This window comes from Lepidothrix coronata, unplaced genomic scaffold (assembly GCF_001604755.1).
Source record: "Lepidothrix coronata isolate B3197 unplaced genomic scaffold, Lepidothrix_coronata-1.0 Scaffold281, whole genome shotgun sequence".
NCBI classification, from domain to species: domain Eukaryota; kingdom Metazoa; phylum Chordata; class Aves; order Passeriformes; family Pipridae; genus Lepidothrix; species Lepidothrix coronata.
In genome coordinates this window covers 212,817-224,618 of record NW_016690461.1, presented here as the reverse complement: position 1 = coordinate 224,618, position 11,802 = coordinate 212,817, and the positions used below count along the sequence as shown (strand labels likewise).

The window sequence follows — 11,802 nt, the reverse complement described above, 5'->3', positions numbered from 1 at the left end:
TCAAAAAAAAAAAAAAAAAGAGCTTCCAAAAAAGGGTCAAAAAAAAAAAAAAAAAGGTCAAAAAAAGGCCAAAAGAAAGGCTCCCCCCAAAAAGGCCCCCAAAAAAAAAAAAAAAAGCCATTTGGGTGCAAGAAAGGAAATTGCTCTTTTCCAGGACAGGGTGGCAACAGATGCCCCCGTGGGGTCTTCCCAGGTGGGAAGGGGACCAAGAGCCTGGTGCCACCATCCCATGGACACCAGAGGCCTCATGCTGGAGCAGGATGGGCTGGGAAAAGGGCCTGCAAAGAAAAACCCCACAAAACATTTGGGGTTTGCCTGAAATGAGAAATGGACACCAAACGGGCTGTCGGAGAGCTCGGGGAGCAGGTCCTGGAGCAGAGGCCGAGTGACCTCGACCTCCAGCACACGGATGAGCACAGCACAAAACCCTGGAGAGCCTGGAAGCAAGGCACAAAACCACCACCGAGCTCCTTCCCAGAGCAATCCCTGCTTCCTCCTCGGCCCAGCTCCTCCTCCTCTCCCCGGGAGGAGGCTCCGGCCGCTGCTCCGCAGAGGAAACGGCGCTGGCCATAAACACGGCTTGGAACGAGCACGAGCCCCAAACCAGATGTCTGGGGGGAGAAGAGAGCACGGAGGGAGGGATAAACCCACTCTGGAGGCAAATAATCCCACTCCATGGTACTCAAAGGTCTCTGTCCCCATCTTGTGTGGCCACAGCACCCCAAAACGGGGAAGGCTGGTGTGTTTTGGCCAATTTTGGCCTGTCTTTGGTAGAGCCTGTTCCATCAACCAGGTAACACCACATCTTCATCCCCACGTCCCTCGGTCCCTCCCTGTGGATCAAGGTCGGAGCACACCACAAGGCCATGGCCACTCTCCCCAGTTCCCCCAGTGCCAGCTCAGAACCCCGTGGCACCGTGTTGCCAGACCCTCCAAATCGCCCAACACACAAATTCAACCCCATTCAACACACACCATCAACCAGGAGCACATCACAGTCACCTCACCCTTCATTTTTCTCCCCTACATCATCCACCCTTTGTTCCTGAATTACAGAAAAAACAGGATTTGTTCCTTTTCTGTGCGCTCAGGACTTCGAATGTCCTGGAATTTCTCTGCAGCCAAAGGACGGGCCCTGGGAAGGCCAAAGCCCGGAGCCCCCCAGCTCCATCCCACTCCCTCATCCCAGGGCTGGGGCTCCAGGCTGATCCTAAAGCCCCAAATCATGCAAATTTTCCGGGTCCTTTGGCTCCCAAAAGCCGACCCGGGGTAATAGAGACGTTTAAAATACCGAACCCTCAGGTCCGAGGCACATTTTTTCCAGGGGGGAAAGGGAAAGGAAGGCTCAGCTGTTTGTTTTGCGTTTAAATACGCGATCCCAAAACAGTTCAAATGCATTTTTGCAATTCCTCCATCCGGCCCCCTCCGAAGGGGAAGATTCAAACCAGATCCCTGCTCCAGCCCTTCCAGGACCGAGGCGGCTCCCGGCCATTCCCGCCGGGAGAAGCCGCAGGTATGTGGCCAGGCCTGGGGGAGGGGGCTGGCCAAATGCTAAGTAAATATTGACTTTAAAATACATTTATTTTTCCCCCCCCTCTCCTTTCAAGTCAGCCCATGGCATCGGGATCACGAGGCATTCACCTTCCTTAAAAAAGGCAATTTGGAGAAGCCAAGCCCAGCCCAGCTGTGCTCTGCCAGAGGTGCTGGAATGGCAGCTCAGTGCCATTCCTGGGACACCCTCCGGCACTTGGAATGGCTCTGGAGTGGGTTCACCCCAATTGTCACCGTATCTGGAGCCCCCAAGGAGACAAACTGCAACCAACAACAAATCCCACCAAAACCAAACACCAGCAGAGCCCCCCCCACGGCTTCAGTCCCAGTATTCCGGCGCTTCCCTGGTTTTCCATCCCCGGTTCCTGCCCATCTCCCCCCCCAGCAGAGGGATGATGCTACTGGGAAGCAGCTGGAATCTCCTGCCTGCCCCCGGCTCCATCCTGGGGCACGGCCAGGGCTGGGACCCCCCACGTCACACCCCGGAGCCCGGAGGGACAGACAGGACAGGCTCCATCTGCCGCCCCACCCCAGGCACGGGGACACCCAGTGAGGATCCCAGAACCCTCCCAGCACCCTCAGCTCAGTCATCCCGAGGCCACCAGCACATTCCTGGCCCTTTCCCAGGCTCCACATGCTCCACACACGCACCCACCACCCACCCACGGCAAGGGACACCCATCCCTCCCCACGGGGCACAGACTGGGAGCAGCTGGGTCCCTGCTCCAGGGATTGGGACACCCCAATGTCCCACTCAGCTCCAGGGACAAGCCCAACTCCCAGCTGGCTCCATGGCCAGGGCAGGGAGAGGTGACACAGCCCAAAGGCCCGGGGGGTCCCCAGCAGCCCCCCCACACCCCCAGCACGTGCACCGGGGTGGGATTCCCATCAGCCAGGACCTGCCACCGCCGCCTCCCAAGCCAAGACAAAGGAGCAGAGCGAGGACGGGGGAAGGAGAGGAGGAGGATGGATGGGCAGAGCGCATCCCGAGGGAGGCGGGAGGTGGAGGCAGGAGACGGAGGCAGGAGGTGGAGGCTGCCCACCAGCATCCATCCATCCCCACGGGGCGGGGAGGGGGGGAAGGGGGATAACATCCCACTGCGGCTCCCGGGCCGCGTCCATCCCGCAGCTCCACGTCACCTGACTTCAAACGCATCCGGGGGGAGAGACGATTTCCATGCGAACACGCATCAGGAAATCTGGGAGGAATGCGCTCCCCCCCTCCCCGCCCAGCCCCTTCCCCTCCCGCTCCTCGGGCTCTGGCAGCTCCGCCGCCTTCAGATGAAATCCATTAAAAAAAAAAAAAAGGGGGGGGGAAGGAAAGATTTGCATTTTAAACCAAATTCAGGAGCCGGGAGCTCCGTGCCGGAGCGATCCCCCGCGTCCCCTCCCGCCTCCAGCCCCACCGAGAGCCCGCAGCAGAACGAGCTGAAAAATGGCAGGAGATGGAACCAGATGAAACGAAGCCCCGGCACCGCCAGAACTGGGGATGATAATAATAATAAAAAAGGAGCTGGATCATCCAGACCGTGGTGGGGAGGGGCAGGAGGGGCAGCTCCAACCCCACAGCTGAGGGCAATTCGAGGGAGAATCCTGCTTTTTTGATTTCTTTCTCTTTTTGCAGCTTATCTGCAATTTAAATGAAAAAAAAAAAAAGGGGGGGGGCGGAGGAAAAAAGGGAAAGAAAAAAGCATTTTCAGCCAGGAGAAAGGGGCTTAAGTCCTCTGGGTGCAGTTGGATGGGCTGCAGCCGGCCCTGGCCCGTGGCCATCCCTGCTGTGTCCCCTTTTTCCTGCCCCAGAGGAGGGATGGGGAGGGGGCAGCGGGACTAGGGAGCCCCCCCCTCCCCTACCTGCTCAGGCTTTATTCCCTGTATTTATCCCAGCAATAGGAGTGGGATGTTTATACCCTGGGCAGTTGGGAACCCAAACAGGATCCGGCGTTCTGCAGCGTGGTGGTTATTTATGGCCTGTGGCTGGAGCTGATAAGGCTCCCTCCAGAGCCCTGCCTGCGCCGGGAATAAAGCAATTCCACAGGATAGATTAATAGGCATTTCATCCCAGCAGCTGGGAGGGAGGGGAGGGAGGGGAGGCTGCCGGGAGCTCGGAGGGGCAGGAGGGTCTGTGCTTCCTCCCGCCGGGCCGGGCATCAGCTCGCCAAGGCTTTCAAAGGGCTGGAGCCCGGCCAGAACCATTGGCCTTAATTCATTAGTCAACTCAATTTCGCTGCCTCCGCAAATAAGGACTTTGTCTGGGATGGGGAAACGGAGCAGAGCAGCTATTGTGCCCCAGGAGCGGGCAGAAAGGGCCCTTTGAGAGGACACTCTGCCGGAATAAAAGTCACTTTTATCCCCGAATAATTAGCATGCTCTGAGTACACTAATTATTCCGGCATAAAGGGACTTTTATTCCCGAGCAGCGCGGCCGCGCGGGGAGTTGCTCTGGATTCGGCTCCACCTGCCCGTGTGAACACGGCCAGGGATGATCCAGCTGGGATTTGTGGGTCCTTGGGGTGGCCACTCTGCAGGTCCCCAGCGGGGCACACACGGGGGGTCCCAGCCCAGGACGGGCAGGGATCAGTCACCCCCCGAGAGACGACGGAGGCTCCAGGAGGCTGGAGAGCAGCAAGAGGGGGATGAGGACATGGAGACCCAACCCTGTCCCCTGCCACCAAGCCCCCTTCCGAGGTCCCCTGGGGACCTGGGTCTCCTGCTGGGTCCCGTGGGGGACCCCAGAGCATCTCCTGGCTCTGGGGAGCACAAGGTCACGGAGCCACCGTCGCACAGCACAATCTCCTGCTGCTTCAAGGTCTCCCCAGGAATAACAACCCTCAGCAGCACCACGGCCCTGCCCCGCTCCTGCTGCAGCTCTTGCCTGCCACCAGCTCCCATCCTGGTCCCCCAAACCAAACCCAACCAGTGCACAGGGACACGGCCCCAGCCATCCACGTGCTGCCGGCGAGGTGGCGGCGTGGGATGGGCAAAGGTCTGGGAATTCCTCGACAGCACATCCCGGGAAGGCAGGGCCTGCTCAGCTTCCAGGTGGCAGCTGCTCCACTGGAAAAACATCCCTGGCACAGCGAAATGTCCCACCTGTCTATAACTGGCACAAATGGTGAAAAAGGAATCGAAAGACCAATCTCAGGTAATCCCTGAGCTGACGCTGAATCCCAGATGCCGCCAGACCCCTCGGCATCTCCATCGGATGCTCCCAGATGGTTCCCGCAGGTCAGGGAATCCTGGTTTCCCTGTTTTTAACTTCTGTAAGTTGCAGAAAAAGAAAATTTACGATTTAATGCAGCCGAAAGGGCGTGGGGCCGGGCTGGGCGGGCGACGGGGGACGATGGCATCAGAGCCGCAGAGGAGGAGGAGGAGGAGGAGGAGGAGGAGGAGGGGAGCATCACGCCGGTGAGTAATCGCGGTGCTGGGCTCCAAATCCGCTCTTCCCCAGGGAAAACACTCCCGGCCGGGAGAGGAGACGCTGAGAGAACCCATCTGGAAGGGCCGGGGGCTGTGCAGGAAGCGGGGCCGTGGCGCGGGCACCGACCCAGGGCACCGACCCAGGGCGGCCGGGCCGGAGGCGCAGCCAGGTTTGCCCCGGTGCTCCCGCGGCATCCGCCCCGCGCTGGGAAGGCGGCCGGAGCGGGAAGTATTAAACCCAAGTGCTTCCTTTTCCAAACAATAAAAAGGCACCACGACACCCGCGGCGCTGCGCCGGGAGGAAACCCTTCACAGCCACCCCCGGCTCCCTGCGCCCGTGCCCGGAGGGACGCGGGGACGGGTCCGGCACCCGGCAGGACACGCGCCCAGAGAGGACGGGACCACCACGAGCACCGCGGTTTGGGGTGCCCCTGCCCCCGGCCCGGAGCCCCCAGGCATCATAAATCACCTGGAGCTGCTCTCCTGCAGCGACAGAGCCAGGGACAGACGGGGGGATCGTCCCTGGCAGCCGGGGACGGGCAAGAGGTGTCCCAAAGGGACACTGCTCCGAGCAGTGGGTGGGCACACGCTGGCAGCCCACCATCAACACACTGGGCTGGTGCCTGCAGAGGGGCAGGGTGGGCAGGGCAGTGTCCTGCTGCTCCCCAGAGCCAAGCCTTTGTGTCCCCTCGCCATCCTCTGGGCCACGATATTGCAATTCTGAGCGGGGAAAATCACCAGGAGCCGGCGCTGAGGGACTCTGCCCCCCGGGGGCACAGGGAAGGACAGGGAGGGGACAGTGGGAGGGTCTCGGCCCTGAAGAGCCTGATGCAGGGATGCAGGGTGTGGCCAGCCCAGCACGAGCAGTGGCCACGCTGTGGCTACCAGGAGCCCACTGTGTGATGCAGGGCCACGAGCGCTCAGTCCCCTCACTCACAAACAAAGAGCTGGAGGTAGATGGGAGAGACTGAAGCGATTCAAAGCTCTCATCAGATTTAAATATTTATGCCATTTGCCTGACAGACCCCAGCAGACAAACCCAGCTGCCCTCAGCAAGGCCAGGGCAGGTGGGTAGCAGGGGGATGGCTCCAGAACCTTCATCCCCCTCAGCTGGAATCCTCCTCCTCAGTTCAGTCACCAAGGGGTGGATGGCAGAGCCCCAAGCCCAAGGGCAGCAATGACTCCCCTTGCCCTCCACACCCTCCAATTCACCAAGCAACCCCCATGCTCGCCCCCAGCACACGCAGGATGTGACCCCCAAAACCTGCCCATCCTCGGGACGTGACCCCCAACACCTGCCCATCCTCACTGCAGCCTCATTTGGAGAAACAGCATCTGGCAAGAGGCTAATTAGTCCACTCAATTAAAGATGCAACTTCCAACTCAATTAGACTCCCTCCCAGACATCTGCAATCCCCACTGATACCCCAGTCCGTGTGTTTTGGACATCACAGACCCGCTCTCACCTTCCTGACACTCCCCAGATCCTGGGATGCTCCTCCCGTCCCTCCCCTCGGTCCCACCAGGAGCTCCGAGCTGCCAGCGAGGTCATTATCCAAGGTTTCTGCTGCCAACCCCCCGAGCGGTGCCGGGACCGTCTCTGACCCTGCAAAGCATCTGCACGGCCGCAGCTCCGCTCCGCTCCCCTCCCCGGCTCAGGAAGGACACTGGGGTCTATATTTAGCACTAGAAATGGCCAGATCGCGTTGGGGAACGGTGGGATAACACCCAGAACGGCCCTCACGGCCCACCCTGTGATTTTCCTTCAGAAATAAGAGGCAGGGAGCAAAGAAAACAACAAGTTTGAGCCGAGTCAGAAAACGCTGAAAATATTCGGTGTGGCCACAGCCGGCAGGTCGGGCTGCCCAGGAACGGCGCATGGAAGGGACTGGAAACTTAAGTCAACAGCAAAACCTGGGCTGTAAATAGCTCGAGTCGGCCTTGGATTGCAAAATCCCAAGGAGAGGGAAAAGCATCCCCTGGAACTTAAGCCGCAGCAGGGACGGAGACAACACTCGGTGTGGGGGAGCCTGAGGATGACAGCGCTGGATGCAGGACGTCCCCAGGCACTCAGAGAGGCCTTGGCACCACTGGCCACCAACTGTCCCACAGGAGAGGGATGTCACAGCCAGAGGTGATGGAGACATTCATCCCAAGCACAAGGAGAGTCCTGTCTGCCGGGCAAAGCCGGGACTGAGGGAAGGAAGGGGGTGGATGCATCCATCGCTCACCAGTCAACCAGCCACAGCGGCCAGGGGTCAGCACCAACTCCAAGGAGCCCATTCCCAACTCTGGGACTGCCAGATTCATCCCGAGCCCCGTGGCTTGTTGGGATGAGCTGGGAGCAGGACTCTGAGCTCAGCAGGCGGCTCTCGGAGGGATGCACCCCCCTGGCAGGGCTGGGGGCCGGACAGGGAGTCTGGGGGGCACAGAGCAAGGATTTATCCACAAGGCTGGCACAAGGAAAGTGCTTGGAGTGGATCTGGGAACCGAAATCATCTCCACGCCTGGAAGAGGAACCTCCTGCCCCATGACAAAGCCGCGGGCTCACCCGCTGGTTATCGTGGTGCTGACTCAGCAGGATGCAGCACATCCTGTGTGTCCCCCCCTCCCCGGGCACTCCACGACTCCCGAGGGCCCAGCCCCGGCTGCAGTTTTGGGAAGCACCCCCCCTGCACCCACTACACAGGCAAAGGGCACCTGCAGAGGCACGTGCTCCCTGTGCTGCTTTGGAGAGGCTCCTGGGGGCCCATAACCTTCCAAAGGACTCTTTACAGGGTGCACAGGCCTGGGAAGGCTTCCCAAAGGCACAGCCACACCCCCGGAGCACCACGGGGGTCACAGACACAGGTTCAGCTCCTCCTGCCTCCCGGGACAGCCAAACCCTCCCTCGTGGGCACCATCCCCAGAGTGCTCCCTGTTTCTGCCCAAAGGGCTCCTGGCCCTCACCCTGCCTGTCCTCCATCCCCTTCCCTGTCCTCCATCCCCTTCCCCAACCTCAGCAAGCACCAGGAGGTGACCTGGATGCTGTCACAGCTCGGGGGTCCCCTCACACCCTCCCAGGGGGGGCAGGAGCAGGGCTGAGCTCAGCCTGTCCTTCCCTGAACACCCTCATCCCAGACAGCAGGAGGACAGACTTTGGGAGACAACACTCCTGCCTCGAAGCTGCTCATGCCACCACCCCCCTCCCTGGGTGGACTCCAGGGCTGTGTTTTGGGGACCCCACCCAGCAGCTGCTTTACACAGCTTTTCCCTTAATTTGGCTCCGAATTTCCGCTCCAATCCTGCCGTTCCTGCAAGAAGAGGGGAACGCCCGTGCAGCAGAGGAGAGGCCAGAGCAGCCCCACCAGGCACGGGCTGGGGGCAAAGAGGAACCAAGGGACGCCAAAGCGTAGCCAGCTCCTCCAAAGGATGCTCCAGGAACCGGGGCCTTGGAGGCACAGGGCGGACTGGGCACGGTTTTGCTCCCCATCATCCCAACTGGTACTTGACACAGGAGGAAAAGCATCACCAGCTGGAGCAGCCCCCGCTCCTTCCCGGTTCGCAGGCTCCCCCGGAGCACATGGAACCGGCGCAGGGAGAACACGAGGAGCGGGTGGTGGGGCTGAGACACCGAAGGCGAGGGGGCTGCCACAGCTGTTCCCACCCCCACACCACCCACTGCGCCTCGGGGAGCTCTGGAAGCGGCGAGGAGGCACTGCCTCGGCTTCACCCCACATCGGGCACTGCCAGGGATGCTCCAGCGCTGCCCCGTCCTCTCAGCATCGCTGCACGTCACGGACGAGGAGCACGTGGGATGGGGGCACGCTGGCACCCCATGGCACAGCATCTCCATGGGGCTCCGGGCAACCCCAAGCACTGCAGAGTGGAGCATCCCACTGGGATGCTCCACACAGGAACATTGGACACCCCTCCCTACCACTGCACGGAGGAACCCCCAGCCCTCCCCCAGGGCAGCCCCTCTGACAGCTCCTGCCTTCTCCTTCCAGCACCCCCAAACCTCCGCTCTTCACCTCCACTGAACCCAGCACGGCTCCAGGCACGTCCACGCACGCCCCGGGAAGCAGCACAGGCACACACGTGTGCACACAGGGGTGCACACACACAGGCACACACGTGTGCACACATGGGCACACACAGACACACATGGGCACACGCATGTGAGCCTGGGAACACGTGGGCACACATTTGGGCACATACATGGGCACGTACATGGGCACACACACTCCCCTGGCGCGCACGGGACACGCCAGACCACCAAGGCGGCGAGAGGGAAGCGCTGCTCCGAAACACCCCAGCCACCCTCAACCACAGGTATTTCCAAAACAGGAACAGGGCGATCCCTGCCTGCCCTCGCTCTGCTCCCGGGGCCGCCCGGCTCTGCCACCGCAGGGCCCAGGGACACCCCAGGAAGTGGCAGAGGATCGGGCACAGAGGAGCCACACATCCGTGCCCTTTGTCCCCCTGGAAGAGCTTCCTCCCACTGCCAGCAGGACTTTGCCCCTCTCTTTTCCAGGAAGAAGTGAAGAGCTTCCAGAGCTGCAAACCACGTCAGAGGGTGTGGGGAATCAGGTCTCCGGACAAGGATGGGGACACTGGACCTTGCTGCCCGTTACATCCTGGGCTCTCCCAGAGCCCCACTGCACCCAGCTGGGGCAGTGGGAGACCTGCATCAGGGAAACCAGAGCCCAGCCAGGACTGCCGGGGGCCAAGGCACCAGCTCAGGTGCCACCTCCTGCCTCCCAGGCAGCCCAGCCACACGCCTGCAGAGCAGGGGCCTTCCAGAGCCCTCTCCACATCCTGCCACCCACGGACTCGCACAGCTCCCAGCACCTCTCGCTCTGCCTGAGGCCCTGTGAGGTGGAACGGCACCGTGCCCCCAAGGGGAGCCCCTCGGGAGGGCAACGTGCACCGGGAGGAGGGGGTGTCTCTGCCCCGCTCTGGCTCCTGGGGTGGAGAAGAGGATGGAGGAACTTCCCTCCAGCTCATCATCCTTCCGCAGCCTCGTTTCCAAAGGCAACGCAGCTTATGCAATGAGCGATGCCTCCCTCCCGCCCCCACCAACTTCTGGATCCGCCGGCTGCTCCTGCTCGGAGCCACCTCCGAGCGGGGACGATGCCCCCGAGACCCGGGTCCCCGGGCGGGTGCCCCGGAGGGCTCCGTGTTGGCCTCCTGCACCGCTGAGCCCACCGGGTGGGTGCCAGCGGGTCAATCAGCCCCACAGGTGCCAGCTGGGGGGGCTGCGGGGTGCCCCGAGCTGCCCCGCTCCTGTCACCTCCCTCCAAGGGACACCGATGGAGGGCCCGGACCCCCAGCGGGGCGAGGAGGGGCCGGAGGGTGGAAACCGCAGGCTCCGGCCTCCCGCGGCCCCAGACACAAATCTGGGGCAGGGATCTGGCGTTTGCCCAAACCTCCTCCTCCTCCTCCATCCCTCCGACCCGCTGACGGGTCAGGCGCTGCTGCTGCCACGACACCAAATCCCTTCTCCCACTTCGCTCCAAGGTGGGTGAAGAAAGGGGACACAAAAACCCTTCCCCGCTAAAAAAACCTCTCGCTCATCCGTCACCCCGGCCTCTCATTTCACCAGGCCATTGCCATGCGTACAGACGGGATCTGTAAGAGGAAAACCGAGACACCCCCCCCCCCATTTCCCTGCTTTTGAAGGGATAAACAGCCCCGCGCGTCCAGGCATTGCGAGGAACTTCGCCACGGCCGCCGGTTCCCGGCTGGATCAGCTGCCAGCGCGGAGCGCGGGCGCTGCCAAGAGCGGCCCCTCGCACATTCCCAGCCCGGCCATGGAGCTGACGAGCTCAAGTATTTACTGAATAGATCAATAAGGGCCGGGAACGCGACGTGCGCGGCTTGGGAAAGAGCGGCTGGCAGGGAATTGCTGGACGCACGGAACGGGGGGAGCTGGATGCACGGATGGGGGGAGGTTGGACAGACAGACACAGGGACAGATGGACGGACAGCCCCGCCGCTGGGTAAACACGTTCCCAGTGTCACCAGGCCGGCCACAGCCAAACTCCGCAGCCGGGCGTCGCGGCTCGGGGGGAAGCAGCCCCGGTTATGCAAGAGCGGGAGCGTGGGGTGAGGCCGGGCTGTCACGGGCACCCCGGCAGCGGGGGGGACCCCGGCCCCGGGCATCCCCGGGGGACCCCGGGACCCCCGGCCGCGGCTGCCGCAGCGGTGCCGGGCTGCAACTTTCCCGCTTGGCTGCAGGGAAAACTTTGGATTCCAGAGGAAAAATGGGATGGAGGGCGGGTGGGAGCCACGGGAACGGGCAAAGGGGAGAGAGCGGGGAGCGCGAGCGAGCGGCCCCCGCGCCTGCAGGGGGGCGGGAGGGGGGGCGCGCACCGAGCGCTGCGGAGGGCGCGGGGAGGACGCACCTCCCCGGCCCGGTGCCCCCCGTGTCGCCCCCGGCGCGGCGGGGCCGGGCTGCGCCCGCTCTGCTTTGTCACGGCGGCGGCGGAGGGGGGGACGCGCGGCCGCCCCCCGCCCCCTCCCCGGCCCGGCCGAGCCCCGCGCCCCCGACAGCGGCCGCGGCGCCCCCCCCGCCCGCCGCTGTCCTCCCCCGACTCACCTTCGAGGGCGCGGGCGGCGGGCGCGGCCAGCAGGGCCAGGAGGCTCCCGGCGAGGGCCAGCAGCGGCCCCATGCCGGTGGCTCGGCGGCGGCTCCTCACGCCGTGCTGCCCGCGGGGCGGCGCGTCCCGGGCCCGCGCACCGACATCCGCGGGGGGCGGGCGGGGGCGGGCCGGCGGCCGGGCCGGGCCGGGCCGGGGGGCGGGCGGACCCTCCGGGCTGGGCGGCGGCGGCGGGGCCGGGGGGCGGCGG

General features: G+C 63.1%; 2 protein-coding genes across 2 annotated transcripts in view; one reads left to right on the top strand and one right to left on the bottom strand.

The window, feature by feature from the left end:
* LRP1 (LDL receptor related protein 1) overlaps positions 1–11,630 on the bottom strand; it is an 88,902-nt gene extending 77,272 nt beyond the window's left edge. Inside the window, exon 1 of the mRNA XM_017836605.1 lies at positions 11,552–11,630. Coding sequence (XP_017692094.1) covers positions 11,552–11,624 — 73 coding nt within the window. The 5' untranslated portion in view covers positions 11,625–11,630. The remainder of the gene's footprint in view (positions 1–11,551) is intronic.
* STAT6 (signal transducer and activator of transcription 6) overlaps positions 10,458–11,802 on the top strand; it is a 12,955-nt gene continuing 11,610 nt past the window's right edge. Inside the window, exon 1 of the mRNA XM_017836643.1 lies at positions 10,458–10,470. The gene's annotated coding sequence lies outside the window, so the exon portion shown is untranslated. The remainder of the gene's footprint in view (positions 10,471–11,802) is intronic.